Raw genomic sequence first — 22,443 nt, 5'->3', positions numbered from 1 at the left:
TGCTGTTTTTCAGTTGCCAAACTTAAATATCATGATAGATATCGTGTATCGTAAAAATGTTAAGTATCGTGATATGATACTCTCGTCATATCGCTCGACCCCTAGTAAGAATTTATGCGTAGTCTTCTTGTTAGTCTGCTTGTTAGATAGGTGACATAAGTTAGACATATTTTAACCATTTAATAAATTGAAAAATTTGAAAACAACCATCTGAGCTGAGCTGTCATTCGGCATGTTTTGTTTTGATGCCGAGAATCATAGATTCCACGATTCGTGAGAGTTATCTCAAAGTGTGTGGCGTTTTAATCTGGAAAAATCTTGCAGTCTGGTGGGGTTTGATGAATAAAACATGATCCAGGACAAAAAAATTGTATAAAATTTTGGATTTCTATCCGCTAGGGTTCCACGATACGACAAAAATCTACTGTATCATGATACTTGAAAACATTTGTATGAGACACGATTTGTATTACGATGTATAATTGAGCTAACAGAGAAAGAAGTGCGGGATTAAAATGCTTAAAAAAATGAATAACTGTTAAACTGAATAATGTTTACAAAAGCCAAATTCTAACATTGAAAAGTGGGAAAGATTTAAATAAAATCAAATCAGCTACTTCCTTCAGGTTCCATCTAGCTTGTAATAATTTAAAAACTATAAAAAAAACATTCTAAAAATTTCACAATACTGATGCCATCTCAGAAAAGTGTATCGTGAGATAATTTATCACAATATCGATACGATATCGTTGTATCGCCCAGCCCTAATATCTACGGTCTGTCACTTTTCAACACTGCTTAGAAATGTGCAACTCTTGAAGTGTTCAAGCAGAACATGTTGTAATTAAAAAAAGGAAACCCATATTTAGTTAATGGTGACTGTATTTTGTTTATTTTTTATTTTATTTAATTTTTTTCCTTATTAAAGGCCGGAGCTCAGATCAGTTTGGCTGACATCGAGTGTTCGGAGGATTGGTGTACCAAGTGGTACAACCTCCTCAACTACATGCTCATTGCAGACATGAATGGCAAGAACAAAGAGCTTGAGGCTCCCACGCAGTCCGAGGAGGTGACACACACACACACACACACCTTTTTGACTCCATGTTAAACCACAGTCTGTCTCTAATGCCCAACAATATGTCTATATTTGTGTCTGTCGCATATTTTAGACAATAGACCGCGCCTCAGAAATCCAAGCAGCTAACGTGAAGACGGCGGAGACAGACTGGTGAGTGAGCTCATGATCACCGAAAATCTTTGCTAAATTAGACATCTCAAGGAGAATAAATGAACCTCTCTACAAGCCCGGAGTCCCTGCTGAGCGGATAAAAAGGAGAATTAATCATCTGCAGTCAAATCAGAGCGAACCTGAAGCACAAAGCTGAAGAGAATAATCAAAAACGTGTAGAAGGTAGTAGCGAGAGAGGAGCTGTTTTTGTGAGGAGTCTGTTACACCTCCTGGAATGCGGGAGAATAATGAGCGCTTGTCCGTGCCGAGGCAGTGCCTCAATCTCTCAATCACTATAGCTACTTCCTGTCTCCCGTCTGGTCGCCCCAAACACAAAGACACAAGACAGGCTGGTTGAATTTCAGCCCACACTTCCTCGTATTCCTCTCTCTCTCCTCTCTTTCTTCTCATCCTCCACGCTGCCTTTAATACCTGCCTTTCTCTGCGCTCTTGTAGGAACACCGCCGTAAGAAATCACAAGCTATGAGATGATCTCGATGCTTCACTCACCATTATGGAACAGGATGCATAACTGACTTTACATAAGCCTTTACATGACTTTAAATAAATAAAAGAAGGTTTATGATTAATGATGTCACTATTCAGATTATATATTCAACGATTGCCAAGTGCTCATGTTGATTTTCTCTACAACACCTTTACGAGCATCCTGAGCTTCTCAGGTCAGCAACTTGAGAAGAAACATGAAGTTTACAGTCACTGAAGTACCAAACTCTGCTAAATCCGAAAAACTCCTTAAATGATATAAGTTTTTTTTTTTTTTTTTTTTTTATGCAAATTGTGCTTTAACACGGTGAAGTTTCGGAATATATATTAATTTTGGTAGTAGATATGATAGTGGATTGATGGTTTATTGTGTTCCGACAGGCAAATGGAGCCTCTAGAGAGCGACGTGTTTGTGGACGGAGTGGGCAGCGACATCGAGGGGGAGGAGTTTAACTCGGAAGGCTGTCAGTGGGAAGCGGAAGTGGAGGAGGAGGAGGAGGAGGAGGAGGAGAAGCAAGTGGAGGCAGCCAAGCCTCCTTCAGCAGCAGCAGCAGCTCTTCCCGAAAAGGTTTTAATTTATCAGAATGACTCTCTTTAATGCCTTACAGGTCTTACATAGATATTACATATGACTCTGCTGTTTTGTCTGAAGCCAGTCTTTCACGGTGCTTTGTGATTGCCACAGGTGAATAAGGAGACGAGCATGGAGGGCCTCCCTCACGCCGCCTCCGTGGTCCGGCCCAAAGAGCGACGGCTTGAGCTGAATCAGCAGAACCCTTTTGTCAGGGGAAACACTATAATTCGCTCCAAGACCTTTTCTCCTGGTCCACAGAGCCAGTACATCTGCAGGGTAAATGTACACACACACACTCTCAGACTCACACATACATACACTCTTGGAACCACAGGATTTCCACTTCCTGTACATTTGCGCTCACTTTACCTTCTTTACCCACGTCATTAGATCAACCGCAGCGACAGCGACAGCTCCACTTTGTCCAAGAAGTCTCCTTTCGTCCGGAACGCCTCCGAGAGGCGCAGTGTCCGTATTAAAAAGGTAAATCTCACACATCCGTCACACCTTCACCTTATAACACATTCCTATAACACTTCCACATTCCTCTGAAGTACCTCCGCAGAATTCCGACCGTTGCGGCTGCTGTTGTGTCGTCTTATAGAAAAGAAACAAAAAGAATTCAGAAGAAGAATCGTGTTCTTCAAAAAGTGAAGGTCAGTTAAATATTTAATGCTGACGTTTCCAAATTAATCTGAGGGCAGCGTTAATGAAGCGTAGGCTCCCCTCAGAGGACGTGCACATTCCACCCCCTGCACGGCTTCCCGAGAATTCCGTTCAAGTGCACGTTGATCGGAAAGTGGCTGGTTGATGGAAACTTCGTGCAGGGCTACCTGTCCTCATACCTGAAAGCAGTCATAAAGAAAAGCATTAGCGGTAAAGGGTAAGATTTATTTACAGTGCACAAGTCTCCTGCTGACTCACGTCTTCTCAGCAATGTTGCACGTGAACACACTGCAAAGACTTCCCAGGATCTTCAATCTATTATTTGCTTCCTTTTTTACGCTTTTCCTCGCCGTGGTTTCTCGTCTGGAATGTGTGTGTACGGATATTTTTGAAATTGTGAATTTCTTAGTCTACCTAAGAATAATATTAAGCAATAGTTCCACCTCATCATCAGGCCATCCTTACGAATCCTCATATTTGTCATTAACCGCAATCCTGACCAGGATAAAGCAGTTAAGAAGGAATGAAGGAATGAATGCGCTGTTGGCCATGTTGGTGCATTTTTGTGTTTTTTTTTTTTTTTTTTCTGCATCCACTCAATACTCAGCTCTTAACATTATTCTTGAGTCGTTTGACATCATTTATGAGTCGAGTCAAATCTCTTTGTTGTCTTGTCCACCAAAGTTCAATGAATTTCTTACTTGCTTCATAACATTACACATGAAACAGAGGGGTAAAAACTGCATTTTTAAAAGTATGTCAAACTGTAACGTTCAGTGATTTCATGCACAGTAACGTTAAACAGATTGACGAGCTCCGTTTCTTTTTAAAACTTTCTGCCGTCTGCGTGATTGTTGTCATGATCTGCGTCTCAAATCAGAAAACCCTCACTGTACTGTAATAAAAATTATTTACTAATCTAGAAATTTCCAAACTCTCACTCAAAACAGACCATGTGTTAGGATTAAGAGGTTTTTAAAATTCAAACACTTACTGTAGTAGCAAAATTGTTAATGTTAGTATTCAGTAACAGCCTAGAATTGTACGTGTTCTATGAAAGTATGTGATTTGAGACACGACGTTAGTTTGCCTGGAGCGAGGTTTAGTTTCCATACGTTGCCATAAAAACGAGAATCTTGTGAGTCAGTGTGTTGTCTTTGTGTGTGTGTGTGTTGTTAATGTTTTTAAAAATTTCCATCCAAGAAAAACATCATCCGAGCGTGATTATTAAACGTTAGTATAGTGTGGAATTATCTGATCTTCCTTTACTTTCTCTTACGCTTCAAATCTGAAAATGCTTCAGATTTTATTCTCTCTATGCTGATTCTTGTTATTTGTGAGTGTACTCTGTACCAGGGTGTTCTGACCTGATACGTCACGCCATGAGATAAGTGGATAGAATATACGCAAGGACCCTTTTATCATACAATGAGCTAAGCTTCTCTGAGCTTCTTATCACATAAATGACCTAAAAACTTTCTAGACTTTCACACATTTCGTTAAACTGAAGGGAGACAAGTTGCGCGACGAAGCCGAAACTGAACTCTTAGGAAGCCGACATCCAGGAACAAGGAAAAATAACAGGAAATGAACACATCATCCATCTTTCTTTAACAGAGAAATAATGCCTTTTCTCATCTTCTTGCCATTTTTGGGAATAACACAAGAAATAAAGGCTTTGTCAAAGTTTTCACCCCTTATGGCACAAAAATTGTTAAATGCTGAGTTCAGTTCCTGTCCTGCACCTGCCTCAGAAAGTTAGTTTGACACTCACCATGTCGCCCATCCAACCTCACAATTATTTATAAGGAAATTAATTCTATATCACGATCAGTTTTTTCTTAGAGGGTAATTTTATTGCACAAGGCGTGTATCGTGACTCAAACGCACTTTCCAATTATACTGATAGCGAAATTAAACACTTCCATGACTCTTATTCTTCTGTTTGCTTAAAGGATTTCCCAACTCATTCAATCAGATGGAAATTTAATTCGGATTGGCCTCAGTTGGTTTACGGTATTCCAGTTGAGGTGTTAACATGAAAAACATGTTTTTGTCTATTCCAATTGAGCTCTCAGTTGGGTTATTAACAGATTATGAGGCTGCATGTAAATATAGCCTCTCTCTCTCTCTCTCTCTCTCTCTCTCTCTCTCTCTGTATTCCCCAGCCTCCGATGCAGATGCGGGGTTTGGACGGTGTGATGCGCACTGCTCTGGACCTGGAACTGGAGCTGCAGGCGTCTCGGACCCGCCACAGCCGGCTGAACGAGGAGCTGCGGGTGCTGCGGCAGCTGAAGGAGCAGATGGAGAGCGCGAGGCAGCAGGGCCAGCGCAACCTTCCCGCATGGGTGCAAGAGGACGAGCGCTTCCGATTGCTGCTCACGCAGGCCGAGAAACAGGTCTCTCTCATTTATCCGTCTTCAGCACCGCGTCCTAAAAGAGTCAGAATGCTCTACTAAGGGTTATTGTAAAAGAATTGTACAGTATATTATATAATATTGCACAACGTTCACGCATATTAATTTCTATTTTAAGGCGTACTAATTAAGTTTTTCCCAGGACTCCAGTTTTCCCACTGTCTGAAGTTATTGTTAGTAATAAAACATAATTGTTTTAATAAAATCTGCATTGTTTGGTCAGTGTCCTAATGATTTTAGTAATAAAGCAAAGCAATTCCACAGAATTTTAATAATGCCGCTATTAAAAGCAACACTTATTGCAACAATTATAAGCTAATTATAGATTATTAAAAGTTAATCACGCTTTGAACAGGTTTGCAGGCGTGTAACAATACACAGAATTCACATCTGATACCATATGATAACATAAAATATTAAAACATAATTATAATTCAACATTATAGAAGTACAATAATAAAAACTTTGCAAATTAAATATTGGCTCTGTATCCAGGCTCTCGCTGCTGTACAGGGTTGCCTTAGCAAAATTTCCAACACAACGATATCTTTTAAAATTTAAAAAAAAAAAAAAAAAAAAAGATTCGAAACTAGACCAAAGATTTTCATGCACTGGAAAAGGGAGATGCGTTTGTGTGTCTTTTTTCAGTCTTTGTGCCTTAACCAATTTTAATTTTTCCTCCTTGTTTTGAAACTATTAAAAATAAATAAATAAATAAAATTTACTAGTACCATAGTATGATAGTATAATAGTATGCTAGGTTTTTCCAAGGAGGGAGTGTGGGCTTGATTAAGTTTAAAAGTAACATAAGTGGTATTTTATGACAAACAGCTTACTTTATTATGCAGCTTGATTACTCAGACGTATCGAATTGAGAGCCTCGTATCGAACGAAACAATACACGATATCGTTACACCTCGACAGATCTGAGAACATGAACAAAATACAAGCAAAAAGTAAAACTGCCATGAAAAGATAAATAAATTACAGACCACTTTCCATCCAGTGAAAGCCTAACCTTACGCCACCGTGTTTACCGTAGACTCAGGAGGAACAGCTGCAGGAGCAGAGAGTGGAGAAGATGATGCGAGCGGCAGCTAAGGAGGTGCACAAGATCCGAGGACAGAGCCGCAAAGAAGGTCCCGAAGTCCAGTCCTTCAGGTGACGCTTACACGCTGATTTCTGTAGTTTTACTAGAAGGTTTCCACATCGTGACATTTATACATTTTTACCCAGGAAGTCCATGGCATCTTATTTTGTGTAATAGTTTACTGGGCACCTAATAGCTTACGTTTTTTTTAAAAACTTGGACAGTGTATGTAGCATGGCATGTATACTCACCAGACGCCTGAATGGAGCCCCTGCTCAATCATGCAGTTCTCCAGTCAGCCAATCACGTGGCAGCAGCAGCAGCAGCGCAATGCACTTACAGGTTTCTGTTAATGTTCACATCAAACATCAGAACGAGAAAACATTCTCAGTGATGTCAGGAACTCCTGACCGTGGCATGGTTGTCAGTGCCAGACGTTCGATCGTTTCAGAAACGGCTGATTTCTTGGGATTTTCAAACAAAAACAGCAGTTCTGCGGGCGGAAACGGCTCGTTCATTTAAGAGAGGTCAGAGGAGAATGGTCAGACTGGATGGAGCTGAGCGGTAACTCAAATAACTACTCTTAACAACTGTGCTGAGCAGAAAAGTATGTCAAAATGTTGATGGTTGAATGACATGAGCAGAAGACCACATCGAATTCCACTCCTGTCAGTCAGGAACGGGAATCTGAAGCTACAGTGGGCACAGACTCTCACAAACTGGACAGATGAAGACTGGATAAAGATCTGATGACACTTTTCCCATTTTCACGAAGTCCAGGTCCATTTCCCAAGTCCAGATTTGGTGCACCACACGATTGGCTGATTGGATAAATGCATGAATAAGCAGGTGTTCAGGTGAACGGTGAGTGTATATCTCCATCCACATCACTATTAACACCCGTTCTCTCTCTCTCTCTCTCTCTCTCTCTCTCTCTCTCTCTCTCTCTCTGCAGAGAGAAGATGGCCTTCTTCACGCGAGTAAAGATAAACGTTCCTGACCTACCAGCTGATGATGTATAGACCACAAGCAAGAGTCTTAACTGCTGTTTCACTGAAGAAGAATCTGACCTCTGGTGGTATTATGAAGAATGAATTATTATTGCAGAAAATTAAGTGTATGTTGAGTAGGAAAATGTCAATTTTAAAACACTGGGTTTTAGCTCTCAGTTAAAAATCTGTAGATTCTTTCTCCTTTTTTTTTTTTTTTTTTTTTTTTTTTTTTTTTAAAAATTGTACCAACAACCACATTTTTTTTCTGTCTGTAGCAATATGTTTTTCTTTTACTACTAATAATTGTATACTGGTATCTGTACTAGTTTTTTTTTTGTTTTTGTGATAGTCGATCATTCCAAAACACCAGTGTGTTGTTTTTTTAAATAACACAAGTAGAGGGGGAAAAAAGAAGAGTCGGCTTGCTGTAACTCGATTATGTGAATACGGATCCTTAAGGTACTTTTATGATTGATAGCACAAGGTTTTGGAAATCACTGTTTAGATGTATGTTGGTATGGGTAAATTAGTTAAACAGAAACAAAAACGTGAACAGATACGCCAGTGATGTCTCGCTACGAGCAGGGATGTGTTTAATCCCGGACTGGCGCGTTCTCTTTAAACATTTAACACTATATACGAGAAAAAAATTAGCTAAATCTAAAGTGCAGACTAACGGTAGCCAAAATTGGTTTTAATGTTTAGTTAGCTCAGTGATAGCTAGCTGTAACTCCTGATCAGCGTCACTACCTGCTGGTCCTGAGCATTTGTTTGTTTGTTTGTTTGTTTGTTTGTTTGTTTTTAGAAGTATAAAACTTTTTTGTCCACAAGGCACAGCACACAACGCAGCGTCCATAATCCCAGCAATTATATTTAAACTGCACTTAGTCGTCCCACAGCCTCTCAGGTAGAATTTGGCTAGTTCATGCACTTTAATAGCTAGTAATCAGAGAGTGGGGAAAGCAATCACGGCACGTTGTAACTATCAAGCACAAAAAACGAAGAAGGCCTGATGCATGCTCTCTTTGACCCTGGAATGAAAACTGGGAAAGTCGTTCCGAGGACGTTCTGTAATAGAAATTATTTTGTTTTCATTTTTGAAGTCCCTGAAATTATTATTATTATTATTTTTTTTTTAAAGGCCAGATTTTTTCTAAGACACTCGTCTAATCCCTCTTCAGCTTCTCCTCATCCAAAGCTGGAGATCACGTTTCTCCCTGCTTCAGTTCTGTGCTCTGTCCTGCAGAAAGCTGTGATCTCTCAGCTAATGAAATATATAAAAATGGCTCTGTGCCACTGAGCTCTGCTTGTGCTTTTGCTTTTAAAAAAAAAGACTCTATCTAATATTTCTTATTATGAGATTATTATAAATCAAATATAAGATTATTCTGCCTGTTTTTACACATTTCAGGCTTTAAATTTTCTTTCTGTTGGCATTTCTGCCATGGCATGCACTACTGGTCTGCCAGTAGAAGCTGCTAGTAAAAATGAAATTAGTAAAAATGTCTAGAAATAGGTTTAAACATCATATATTTGATTTACTGTTATCTCTAAAAGGAAATGCTAGATAAATTTGAGTATATTCAAGATATATTCACTTCCTTTTTTTTTTTTTTTTTTTTTTGCGCAGTGGATCCTTATATGGTTGTGTTTAAAGTTCTCCGACGCTAGTAGACGCTGAATGTTTTCATCACCTTGCTGTCCTTCCGACTCTTAAAGACCACGATGCTTATTTAGAGCACTTTGATGATCTCTGCTTTTCAGGTACTTGTGCTGCAATCCACTGTACTCAGAACTCTGCAAGTTCCAAGTCGATTTTCTCAGAGTTCGGATCTAAACTATATTAAGCTTGGAAAAAGACGGATGCTCCTATTTATATGTCTGATCTCTGAATTTGAGAAACAAGTTAATAAGATCTGTATGAATTATTTCTGCGTGATTAGCAAAGAGAAACGCAAAAATGGTCTTAAAGCTGCATGTTAAGTAAAAACAAATTCTTTGACATAGAAAAAAAGGCGAAGGGAAATCTGTGCACCTCTGTATTGTTGTGAGGTCAGCTGTGTTTATGTCTATGGTAGATGTTGCCCGAGTTTCTGACACGGAATTCCGAGCTGCATTGAACTTTTCCATGCCGTGGGTCAGGTTCCTTTTTTTTTTCTTTTCCCCACTTTTTTTCCTTTTTTCCTCCTCCCTCGAGTTCTCAGTACAATGGATTGCAGCATTAAAACAGTTTATGATGCCTATGCTGCAGTCGACCTTCTTTAGAAGTGGGAATTAGAAATCCTAGAATTAGGATCATCATTTTTGGCACGTGTATGAGCTACAAAGCAGGAATAAAAACCCTTGCTTTTTCACTTGCTGAACTCGGGTAGGAATTCCAAGATGAGGCGGTGTTTTTTGTTTTGTTTTTCCTAGTCAGTGGTCTGAGTTAGGAGTTTCATTTGAATGCAGCATATGACATTTTAAACCACTGTAGGATGAAAGTTGAAACCACTAAAACATCTGGTACATGCACTATGTAGATTTCTGCCTGCTTGCATCTGATACACCTCGGATGGGACCAGGAAGTAATCAATCAGCAGCACCGGAGAGTCCGTAAATCGTTTAAAAATCCAACAAGACAGATCCAAAAAGCTCGACACACATGATGAAGGTGATGCAGGATGATTGTTTGGTCCACGCAGCGTGCGTTCAGAACTGGACAGTTAAGATTTAGAGCTGAACAACGTGCCTTGATCCCAACAAACTCAGAACTTACTTATTAACTTAATTCAAGTTTTCCCCCTTACTGCGTTCTTCCATCGCTTTGCACCTTGAGAAACAAAACAAAAAAAAAAAACCCAGCAACGATTGTCTCGTCAGCACCTTTCTCTTCCAAATAACAGCAACCCTGCACATTCCGCACGTCTTGCACGAAGTCCCGAGAGCAAATTGATTTTGAAAAGCTTTACATATAACCAAATATCTCATAGTTGCATCACGTCTTCTCCACTGTGTTACGCATTTCATCTCATGACTCAATGTTTCAAAGAACACTTTCTGAATACTCCGTTAATCCATTACTTTCCATTCTGCACCTCGTTCCATCTGATTTTCTTCGCGATTAGATCGAGTTCTCGCGCACTGAGGCTGGTCAGCTCGTGCACTGCTGTGGTGCAAACGCTTACGAAACAAAAAGCCTAAACTGGAGTCTTTTTTTTTTTTTTTAAAAAAAACACCTGTATGTTTTGGTTGAAGACTGGAATCTGAATGTGTGAAAAACAAACGTTTTCCTTTAAACAGCGTGCACTGTATGTAGCTGAATGTGAATTGTTACATTGAAACACTAAGATATCTCTCTTTCTTTTTCACTAAACTGGAAGTCTTACCTTGTAGAAGAGCAGGTCTGGAGGACGTTCAAGACGTTGGTTGTGAATTACCTCGGTGCTCTTTTACTGTTCAGACCCGAGGCTCTGACAGGACGTGCTTATCTAACACTCTGATTGTTGTAATCGTTATAATCATGTCAAAAACATGTAGAACTTTTTTTTTTTTAGACAGAAAAAATCATCAGCCACTGATGCTGGTAGTCATGAATGATTTGTTAGCGATATAGACTTACAATAGGATTCCTGTTTTGATGCGTTTGATGTCTTTTAATTTTTTGTTTTTAAATCCAGCAAAGATGGAAGAAGAGCCGGGTCTTTCCACTAAAGGCGAGGCGATTTTGACAAACGCAGCATGTATTTATTGCACTTTTGTGATTTGGGTGTGCTGTTTTTTTTTTTTTTTTTTTTTTTTTTTTTTTTTTTTTTTTTTTCCTTTCCTTGTGAGACTTATGAAAGCTGTGAATTTCTCCCATCGACACTGTACTGTCAACAAAAAATTGTAAATATGTCACCAGCACAAGAACATGTTTTGTAGTTTCACAACAAATATAAAAAAGGTTCTTTGCCCTACGTCTCAGAGATGTCTTTCTTTCTCTTTCTTTATTTCTTTCTTTCTTTTTTTTTAGTGAGTTATTGTTTTTATTGTTCAATATATTGTAGATGTGGTTCATTTTTGATTTTATACCACAGCACTGTTGAATTCTCGAATCTGATTGGTCAGAACGTGTGGATTAAACGTAACGATAGGTTTTAATACATTATTGTTTCTATAGTAACAGCTCATTCACAGAGACTTGGATGGCAAACACGTGGCATCTAAGATGACTAATACGCGTGCTGTTTAATGAACAAAAACGTGTAAGTTTATATGGTGAAGGAGATGTTGATGTTTATGTAACATTTATGGAAGGAGTCTCCAGTGTCAGCACTTTGTAGCAGCCTTTTTTTTTGTAACAGCGAGTTTTAAGCTTTAAGAGAAACTGCGTTTTTTTTTTTTGTGTTTTATTTATTTTTTTTGTCATTCTTAAATAAATTAAATATATAATCATTGAGAAATTGTCATATAAAAAAAACAACAACTTTGAGTCCAGCTGTTATAGGAAAATATTCACCTTCAGGATGGCAGGGCTGTATCACACCACTCTGTCGTTGATTAGTTTCCTGTAACATCACGCCTCCTGAGTGTTTTATTCCTTACACAGACATTTGCGTGTATATTATCAGTTGATAACAGAAGCTGTGTCTGTTGTATTGCTGCACAATTGTGAGCACTTAAATCTCTCAAAGATTAAAGATCATGAAATATTAAATAAAGAAATTAAGAATATATCAATATATATATTAAAAATATTATATAAAAAAATGTGGAAAAAGTTCAAAAGGGGTGAATACTTAAGCAAGGCACTGTCTGTACACTATATGGCCAAAAGTATGTGCACCCCTGACCATCACACCCATATGAGGTTCTTCCCCAAACTGTTGCCACAAAGTCTGAAGCACACAATTGTATAGAACGTCTCTGTGTGCTGTAGCATTACAGTTTCCCTTCACTGGAACTAAGAGGCTCGAACCTGTTCCAGCATGACAATGCCCCTGTGCACAAAGCGAGCTCCATGAAGACATGGTGTGTGAAGGTTGGAGTGGAAGAACTCGAGTGTCCTGCACAGAGCCCTGACCTCAACCCCACTGAACACCTTTGGGATGAACTGGAACACCGAGTGAACCCCAGACCTCCTCACACAACATCTGTACCTGACCTCACTAATGCTCCTGTAGCTGAATGAACACAAACACCTGCTCATCATTTATGCAGTTATCTAATCAGCCAATCATGTGGCAGCAGCACAATGCATAAAATCCTGCAGATACAGGTCAAGAGCTTCAGTTTATGTTCACATCAAACATCAGAATGAGAGAAGAAATGTGGCATGACTGTTGGTGCCAGATGTATTGAGTATTTCAGAAACTTTTTTCTCACACAGCAGTCTCTAGAGATTACACAGAACGGTGCGAAAAACAAAAAAACATCCAGTGAGATGGAGGGTATGCAGGCTGAAACACCTTGTTGATGAGAGAGATCAGAGGTGAATAGCCAGATTGGCTCGAGCTGACAGGAAGGATATAGTAACTCAAATAAACACTCTTTACAACCGTGGTGAGCAGAAAAGCATCTCAGAAATGACAACACATCAAACCTTGAGGTGGACGAGCTACAACAGGAGAAGACCACATCAGGTTCCTCTCCTGTCAGCCAAGAACAGTAATCTGAGACTATCATGGACACAGACTCACCCAGACGGGAGCGGTGAAGACTGGAGGAAGACGATGGTTGTAAAGACTGGTTATTTGAGTTACTATGTCCTTCCTGGCAACGCAAACAAATCTGGTCATTTTCCTCTGATCTCTCTCATCAACAAGGCGTTTCCACACACAGAACTGTCACTCAGTCAGTGTTTTTTGTTTTTCGCACCATTCTGTGTAAACTCTAGAGACTGCTGTGTGTGAAAACCCCAGGAAATCAGCAGTTTCTGAAACTTAACTACAGTTATTCAAGTCTTTTTCACTACAGTTATTCAATCTTTTTCACTATATTAATATTAATATTAATATTTCATACAACAATCATAAAATTCGCTAATATAGAATATATATAGAATATAATGTTTATTGGTTTATAATTTTTTATTTACATTTTTAAAAATTGTATTTATTTATTTATTTTTGCTCTCATTAAAGATGAGTGTATTTTTCTTTGTAATAAATATCTTTTTAAATTAGTCTTAGCTAACAAATAAAAAGATTATTTAATATAAATATATGAACAAGTTCACTACATATTTATTATACATAGTACATTAAAGAATCTTTATTAGTGTATGCTTTGCTTTTTTAACTTATTTTACTTATTTGTTTGTTTGTTTGCTCTCATTAAAGATTAGCTTTATTTTTTCATTATTAGCATTAGCGGTCTTGTTATTGTTTTGTTTTTTTTCCCACAATCCTCCATTCCCGGAAGTGAGCGCTGAGCTTTTATTGAACCAGACGCTGCTGAGCTTTTATTAAGCATCACTACAGCAGGACTCCTGCCAGGTAATTAAGACTGGTCGTTATCGATTAACATGAAATGTTAAAAACTTTATACTAATCTGGTGTTTGTGTATATGACTGGATGTGTTTAGCTAGCTAGCTAGCTTTTCAGCTGTGCGTGGACGGGTTGAGTTAGCGGGCTAGTTAGCATTAGCTTAGCGGCTCGTGAACGAGGCTGAATCCCAAATGGCTTCCTAGTTTCTCTTTAAGTGCACTGGTATCGGGTATGAAGTGAAAAAAACGAGCATGTGCACCCTATGTAGTGCACTCTGTGGAGTCAGTTTGGGATTTAACCAAGGGAACTGAAAAGCAGGCCGAGCTCTCGTGCAGTATCTCCAAGCGAGCTGTTGTCCCATTATACTGTTATTTTATTATTTATTCTGATAAAACTTTCCACATGTGCAAACCTGAGTGAGCTCCTTTCATGTGAAGATGTCTCTCTAGTAACTAACTTTCACTAGCTGGGCTTGTTTTGGGGTCAGAAACCTCAGGAGCTTGTTTGGTCTCCACCACACTGCTGCTGCTGCTTCTTCTGGACTTTTGGAACCACATTGATGTTTGTTTGTTTGTTTGTTTGTTTGTTTGTTTGTGTGCATTGTTTGGTTGGTCATCTTGTCTAATTCCAGTGCTCTTGATTGCAGAGTTCCCTCTTTACCTGCTGCCTGCTTGTAACCTGTGTGAAGTTCCTGTGCTTTGGTCTTCATCCTGAAAGAAGATGCCAGCTGCGCTTGCAGATACGAGTCAGATCATCTGCGAGGTCTGGGCCAGCAACGTGGACGAGGAGATGAGGAAAATCCGCCAGATCATTCAGAATTACAACTACATCGCCATGGTATAGTTATTTATTTATTTACTTATCTTCTACAGTGTAACGATATGGTGTGTGGTATCGTACCGTTCGATACGAAGCTCACAATTTAATACGTATAATACGTATCGAACTTTTACAGAAGGACGTCTGTCGTTTTGACAGAAACAAACATTCAACCTAGGAGACGTTATATCGGAAGAAAATCCCTCATCGTGCGCTTATTTATCACCAGTGCGCAAGTTAATACACTACTTCTAAACAATTGTTCAATCGACAAATTAAAAAACTGTAAACGCTAGACTATGACGAAATTTTAAAAGCCAAATCCGTCAGTGTGAGGAATAAAGATCCTGTAACGCAAACTCTTGCTGTAATTAAGCAACATCGCACGAGCAAGAGCACTGTTATACTGAATAATATACTGAATATACGATATTCCGTACAACTGCACGATTGCGAGTGCCATACGATTTTATACGATAGTTCTATACACAAGAAATTAATATCAAATAAATGGGATTTCAGACACAATATGGCCAAATGTTTTTTTTTTTTTGCCCCGGTGGCGGAAATCGATCCCGAAGTAGCTACGCTCATTTTATAATACGTCGGCTTGCTAGTTTGCGTTGATTTGTACGTTCCTGTTAAAGGTGCTTCCGGTAAAAATGGCGTCCTTTCTTCCTTTTTTGTCTTTCATATTTTAAACCAAAAGTTATATTACTGGAAAGTGTCGTTTGCCGTGTCTGATGATGATGTTGATGATGATGTCGCTAACTTTGCTGTAGTAACCGTTTCCAGCTAGGAAGTGGAATCTCACACGGCGACCACAGATGAGCGAGTGATACACACACAGTGAAACGTCCCAGCGCGGTTATACTGAATATACGCACTCTTGGAACGCAGCTCGACCAATCAGATTTGTGGACCGGCTCTAAGTGTTGTATAATAAACATTTAAACTTTAGCTCACACTCCATCTGGGGAAAAAAAAAAAAAGTCGTTACTAACATAAGCTATTGCTTAGAGTTTCAGCTTCTCCTGTGTTACGAGACAAAATGGTTTTAAAGTAAATGTAACATGTTGCACTTGTAGCAGGTTCTGCGTTTCATCTTGTGCAGTCTGACATTTTTAAAATAAATTTGTGCCCCTTGTTAGGACACAGAGTTCCCCGGCGTGGTGGTTCGACCCATCGGAGAATTTCGCAGCACTGTCGACTATCAGTATCAGCTTCTGCGCTGCAACGTGGATCTGCTGAAAATTATACAGCTCGGTCTGACCTTCATGAACGAAGACGGCGACTATCCACCCGGGACCACGACCTGGCAGTTCAACTTTAAATTCAATTTAACGTAAGTTCTTTACGTCAAGATCAGGTGACGGACAGTATGGCGAGGCACGGTTAGGCGAATTAATTAGATTAGATGAGATTAGATTCATATAGAAATATCTATACATGTGCAAGGTATGAGGTAGAGAAAGTAGAGACCAGCTTACTGAGAAATGAGGTGTATATACAGTTCTGTGCAAAAGTCTTAGGCATGTGCAAAGAAATGCTGTAGAGCAAAGATGCCTTCAAAAATAATGAAATTAAATGTTTCTGCATTAAAAAAAATACTATAAAGAGCAGTAAACAGTAATAAATGAAACAAAGTCAGTATTTGGTGTGACAGCCTGTTGCTTTAAAGCAGTATCTGAGATGCAGTGTGTGTAGTTTTATAAGGAAATGAGCTGGAAGTGTTACTGAGCATCTTGCAGAAGCAGCCACAGTTCTTCTGGAGACTTTGACTGTCGACTCGCTTCTTATTTCTGCAGCGAAACCCAGCAGCCTTCATTATGTTTTTATCTGAAAAGTGTCTCTTATGGAATCTGCTGCTTTCTTTACTGACATACAAACATTTTTCTGTAACATTTCATTTTGCGCTGGAAAACTAATGTTTGCAATCTAAAATGTTTTTGTACTGAATCAATAATGTAGAAGTCAGAAAATAAACATCTATAACAAAGTTTGTACTAAAGAAAAAAAGGGGGGGGGGGTGCGCCAAGACTGTTGCACAGTACTGTATATCCGGTGACTATTAGGTGACCGTACTGATAGCATCATGTAGTAAGTAGTCAGTAATGTGCGAGGAGGCAGTGTTCAGAGTGAGGTGTAAGGGCAAATTACCATGGTAGTGCAAACGACAAGAGACAAATGGTATTTAAGAGTTTTTTTTAACTAATTTGATTACCTTTCTTTATCTAGGTGTCTTGCAAGCTGAGCTGGGGATTTTATTTATATAAACACAATTGTCACAGACGGTCTTTAGTAGAGTAATAACCATCTACCAAAGTTTCTTTCTCTTTTCTGATGTCCTGATGTCGTTTCTCTGCTGGCTGTAAGAAGCAGAAGCACGATTTTATTATTTAAAGTTTGTTTCTTTTTTTTTTTGTTTGTTTTTTTTTGTTTGTTTATCCACAGTAAAGTTTTGCTGTTGATGACGTTTTGCTTGATTTTACACACGTTTCATGCCTCAAGTAAAATCTTCCATCTTTAGGTTAAGCCAAATCCAAATCCCCAAAAGGCTTTCTGTTCACTGTGTTTGTTCTCTAATATGGACGCAACCGATTACGTGCTCTAAACCAGCAGAAATACGAACAGGAAAAAAATATATATATAGATGCTGAAAGTGTCGTACACAGTTCCCCTTCACGTGATCGTACCCAGTTCCCCTTCACGTGATCGTACCCAGTTCCCCTTCATGAATTTCAGCCACAGGAAACGTGCATGGTTATTTTTTTGTTTGTTTTTTTTGTAATGTTGTCTCACACTAAAGTTTGAACTCTGTGTTGCACAGTTATTGAAACAATCTCCCTGTGTCTCATGCTGAATAGTTCACCATGTGATGTCTCATTCACGTGACCGTGTGACGCACGTTTAAATGTTTAGATCGTCCTAGATTTTGGATTTGCAAAGCGTTGTTAAACTGGGTCCACTGTGTGAGTGACAAACAAATCCACACTAACTATAAAAACAGACGAGACGTTTAAAATGTCTTAACGTTGACTTTTTTTTCCCCTTTTACAGAGAGGACATGTACTCACAGGACTCCATAGACCTTCTGCAGAACTCGGGCCTTCAGTTCAAGAAGCACGAGGAAGAAGGGATCGATACGCTGTACTTCGCAGAGCTCCTCATGACCTCGGGTTTGGTGCTGTGTGAAAACGTGCGGTGGCTCTCCTTTCACAGGTAACGAACAAAAAAATCAAACCAGCATTGAGAGCTTGAGGTCCAGGGGGTGGAGCTGGATCTGATCCAACTCCTCCTCTAAGATTAATCCCTCACTCTAACCCACATCACATTAGCCTGAAACACACTCCATGTCCTGGACTTTTGACTCCACCTAAAAAGGTAGGAGGAGCTGGATCAGGTCTGACTCCACCCCATTTTTAGTTCTGCAGTATCTAGTGTTTGAGAACGGTGCACTAATATCTTCTGGTATGTTCCTGGCAGTGGATATGACTTCGGCTACCTGGTGAAGCTCCTCACAGACGCTCGCCTACCGGAAGAGGAGCACGAATTCTTTCAGATCCTGAACCTCTTCTTTCCTGCCATCTATGATGTGAAATATCTCATGAAGAGCTGCAAAAACCTGAAGGTAAAGATTGCAACAAAGCGCAAAAAGTTCTCCAGAAATCACGCTTTCCAAAGTTTCTCTAAAACTTCATGATATCATTTATAAGCACTGAAACGAAGAAAAGTTACATATTATTACTCGCTGTACATAACATCGTTTTTCTAAGAAAAAAATGTTCACGAATAAGCCGTAATGTACAACGTAAAGTAACAAACATCTCAGTGTCAGTATCATTTACAATAACTAGATAATAATAAATGTTCTTTTCAAAGATGTGCTAATGTGGTGTCCTTGCTTTCTCTCACGATAAATAGCTCATTACTGTGATTTTTCAAAAAAAAAAAAAATTATTTTAGCTTGTTAATATGAAATAAAAACTGGCCTTGTATATCTGACTTGACTATTATAAAAAATTTCGTCTGGAAACTGTCAAAGGCTGCACTTTCAATTTTCGGCCAAAAGAGGGGAAAAAAGGCTGAAATTTTGACAAGAGAAAAAAAAAGATTAAATACGCTTACAATAAAAGTTTCAAACACTTTACAAATAATTTTTTTTGTAATTCTAATTAGATGGCGATTTGAAACGCTGTTTGTTTGCATCTCAGAAGTAATTTGTAAAGAGATTATAAATATATAAAATGTACTGTTTCTTACTGTTGGCTGCGTTTCCCATCTCCTTCTGCTGTATTACAAACCCTATTTTTATATAGTTTTATTTTCCAGTTTATTATAAGCAATAATTGGAGAAGTGTTGTTTTTTTTTTCTTCTTCTTCTTCTCCAGTCAAGTTCTCAAAAAACACTTGAGGGCTCATGGGAGGAAAAGTTTGTGTCTTCCTCAACTAAAGCAAGCCTCTGTGATTGCTAATTAAATTAAATTAAATTAAATTAAATAAAAAAAGTAATAACAGGGTGTCAGTCGGGAATCAGAGTTCTCTCACTGTCGCTACAGAAATGGTCTAATTACACAGCAGCTGGTATTAAAAGCGACACGCTTGATGGACTTTGCTTATTTCACTCATTTCTTTATTTAAGATAATTTCTTTACTTGTCTGAGATCAGAAGCTGTTTGAGTCTAAGTAGTGATTAAGTGTGTGTGTGTGTGTGTGTGTGTGTGTGTGTGTGTGTGTGTGTGTGTGTATATGATTTAGGGTGGACTTCAGGAAGTCGCAGACCAGCTGGAGCTGAAAAGGATCGGGAGACAGCATCAGGCCGGCTCGGACTCGCTGCTGACTGGAATGGCCTTCTTCAGGATGAAAGAGGTAACACGCACTTATCGAAAATAATATCAGCCTTTCCCAAATTCACACTATTGTTGATGTGTTAAAAAATGTGAGTTTCATGGCATATTGACACACACAACGTACATGAATTTCGATAAGTTCTTTCCGTAAGTTTTCCATGATGTACTGGTTGATTTTAATGCACATTCGCTCAGCGTCAGCGTTATTATTAACACCTGTACACCTGCGATCCGATCAGCCAATCGTGTGGCCGCAACGCAGTACATAAAATCATGCAGATACAATCAAAAACGTCATGTTCATATCATATCGGACATCAGAATGAGGAAGAAATCTGATCTCGGACAGCGGCTTGTTTAAGTATTTCAGAAACTCCTGGGGTTCTTGGGTTTATACAGAATAATGCGAACGACAGAAAGCATCCAGTGAGCAGCAGTTCTGCGAGCGGAGACGTCTTGCTCGTGAGAGCAGTCAGTCAGAGAATAAACAGAGCTGACAGGGCGGCTGCGGTAACTCTAATAACCACTCTTTACAACCGCGGTGAGCAGAAAAGCATCTCAACACGTCGAACCTTGAAACATATGAGTTACAACAGCAGCTGACTGGAGCACTGCTTTAACTCATAACCTGGATACATTAGAGATTGGAAAACATCATTTTTCACCAAAAAAAATTACATTTTTCATTTTATGCTGTTTGGCAGACTGCTACAGTGTTATATAACCTCGTTTATATATATATATATATATATATATATATATATATATATATCACCTTTCCTACGTAACATGTAGCTCAAAATGCTTCACAGTTATAAAGAGAGAAATAAAAGAATAATAGTTTCTGTAACAACATTGAAACTGAGAAAGATTAAAATGGTGAGAGAAAAAAGAACAACATAAGATAACGTATAAACAAATCAATAGATAAAAATGAATAAAATTGAATAAAAAAAGTGAATAAAAAGTTAAAATGAATAAATTACACAGTTGAGACAGTTAATTAAAAGTTAAATATATTTCAAGATGCATTTAAAATATCTTTAGTTAAATTTTAATTACCTGTCTCAGTTGTATATTTTATACAATATTTTATAAAAAATTTTAATAAAAAAACAATAAATTATACATTTAAGACAGGTAATTAAAAGTTAAATAAATGTTTTAAGGTGTGTTTTATATACGTATTTATTTTCATTTCATTATTATCATTTTGTTTGCAGTTATTCTTCGAAGACAACATAGACGACGCTAAATACTGCGGCCGGCTCTACGGCCTGGGCTCGGGTTCTTCTCAGACTCAGAACGGCATCTCCAGCTCGTCGCAAGAAGAAAACAACAACAAGCACTGACCTCCGACGCCACCATGCACTTGTTTTTAATCCCTCAGAGAAGAGCAGATACTGGATATTTTTTTTTTTTTTTTTTTTTAAACCTCCATCCCTCAACCACATCCACATTGGATCGATGGAGAAAACGACCAATCCTCTGAAAACCAGTTCTGCTCTTAAACCCAGTCGTTTCACCCAAACAACCAACCAACCACACAAACAAATATCCGATTTCCAAGCGCATCATTCCTCCAGGACATTTTATTCGTTTGTTTTACAGCATTAAACAACTGAAAAAAAATATTTTTTAAGCACAGGACTAGCACCTTGTATCTCACAGCTAACAAGATTCACAGCATTTTTAATATGCTCCACCAGCAGTTTGGCACAATCTTGTTCAGGATTGCTTTTCTAAAAAAACAAAACAAAAACAAGGCTTGAAGAGATCCGGTGTCGTACAGGTAACGCGAGAAACATCTGTTCAGTGTTGTAATATTTTAAATTATGCTGCGAAGTGTTGTGTATTAAAATGTAAATCTTTCAAAGGAGCCAATCTTTTAGCATTTTTCCTACGAAAAAAAAAATGTTTTAAATCTGGACATCTTTGTTATGGAATAAGATGCAGGGATACACTGGTTCTGTGCAGAGCGTCTTTTAATTTGTCCACCATGAAACAGATTGTTTGTGGTACGTATTGTTTTTATTCCATCCGATGTTTGAAACTCTTGTATATTAAAATGTTTTCTATCAACTGTTACTTTTTTTTTTTTTTTTAAATCATGTCTATAGCAATGAAGCTTAAAGTTAAACACGCCAACGTCTGAGTTTTCTACTACTAAATTTGGTAAATATTTATTAAAACTTTTCTTAACATATAAATATCTGAGGCTTCATGTGAAACCAATCAGCAATTTAGGGTGACCTGATGTTAAGTAAAAAATAAGAATTAAAACTAAGTCTAAAAATAATCAAATCTAAATCTTACAAAAAGAAATCCTAAATAAATCTTAAATTAGAACTAAATCTAGTAAATCAGAATCACATCTAAAAAAAAAAAAAAGAATTAAAACTAAATAAAACATATTCTAAATAAAATATAAACAATCTCAAAACTAAATTTAAAAAGAATTAAATTTAAATTAAAAAAAAATTGATAAATATTAAATAATAAATATTAAAATCTCACAAATAAGTCTAAAAAAAATTAAAACTAAATAAAAAAAATCTAAATTAAATCTTAAAAAAAAATTAAAACTAAATCTCAATATTAGAACTAAATCTAAAAATTTAGTGTGAAATCAAAATTAACTTCAAAAAAGAATCTAAAAAAGACGCTAAACCTAAAAAAGGATCAAAACTAAGTATAAAAAAGGATTAAAAAAATATAAAAAGCAAAACAAAATATAAAAAAATATCTCAAAACTAAATCTAAAATGGAATCCAAACTAAATATAAAAAATAAAAAATAAATGTAAAAAAAAAAGAAAGAACTAAAGCTAAATTTAAAAAATCAGAA

General features: G+C 37.8%; 2 protein-coding genes across 3 annotated transcripts in view; both read left to right on the top strand.

Annotated features, from left to right (window-relative positions):
• wwc1 (WW and C2 domain containing 1) overlaps nucleotides 1–11,411 on the top strand; it is a 42,952-nt gene extending 31,541 nt beyond the window's left edge. The window contains exons 15-22 of the mRNA XM_026938978.3: nucleotides 929–1,069; nucleotides 1,173–1,231; nucleotides 2,120–2,306; nucleotides 2,424–2,588; nucleotides 2,703–2,795; nucleotides 5,147–5,377; nucleotides 6,438–6,556; nucleotides 7,441–11,411. Coding sequence (XP_026794779.3) covers nucleotides 929–1,069; nucleotides 1,173–1,231; nucleotides 2,120–2,306; nucleotides 2,424–2,588; nucleotides 2,703–2,795; nucleotides 5,147–5,377; nucleotides 6,438–6,556; nucleotides 7,441–7,507 — 1,062 coding nt within the window. The 3' untranslated portion in view covers nucleotides 7,508–11,411. The remainder of the gene's footprint in view (nucleotides 1–928; nucleotides 1,070–1,172; nucleotides 1,232–2,119; nucleotides 2,307–2,423; nucleotides 2,589–2,702; nucleotides 2,796–5,146; nucleotides 5,378–6,437; nucleotides 6,557–7,440) is intronic.
• Nucleotides 11,412–13,796: 2,385 nt separating this feature from the next.
• On the top strand, nucleotides 13,797–21,678 carry cnot8 (CCR4-NOT transcription complex, subunit 8). Of its 2 annotated transcripts, none has more exons than XM_026938451.3 (7): nucleotides 13,797–13,935; nucleotides 14,574–14,764; nucleotides 15,898–16,091; nucleotides 17,807–17,968; nucleotides 18,233–18,377; nucleotides 19,505–19,615; nucleotides 20,820–21,678. In XM_026938451.3, the coding sequence occupies exons 2-7, from the start codon at nucleotides 14,648–14,650 to the stop codon at nucleotides 20,946–20,948; spliced, it is 858 nt and encodes a 285-aa protein (XP_026794252.1). In that variant the 5' UTR covers nucleotides 13,797–13,935; nucleotides 14,574–14,647; the 3' UTR covers nucleotides 20,949–21,678. The 2 variants fall into 2 exon arrangements, with proteins under 2 accessions (XP_026794252.1, XP_034166846.1); XM_034310955.2 differs by lacking the exon at nucleotides 13,797–13,935 and adding an exon at nucleotides 13,956–14,488.
• The last annotated feature ends 765 nt before the right edge of the window (nucleotides 21,679–22,443 follow it).

This window comes from Pangasianodon hypophthalmus, chromosome 15 (genome assembly GCF_027358585.1).
Source record: "Pangasianodon hypophthalmus isolate fPanHyp1 chromosome 15, fPanHyp1.pri, whole genome shotgun sequence".
Lineage (NCBI taxonomy): Eukaryota > Metazoa > Chordata > Actinopteri > Siluriformes > Pangasiidae > Pangasianodon > Pangasianodon hypophthalmus.
The sequence above is the reverse complement of the archived record's forward strand: the minus strand, read 5'-3'. Positions and strand labels throughout refer to the sequence as shown.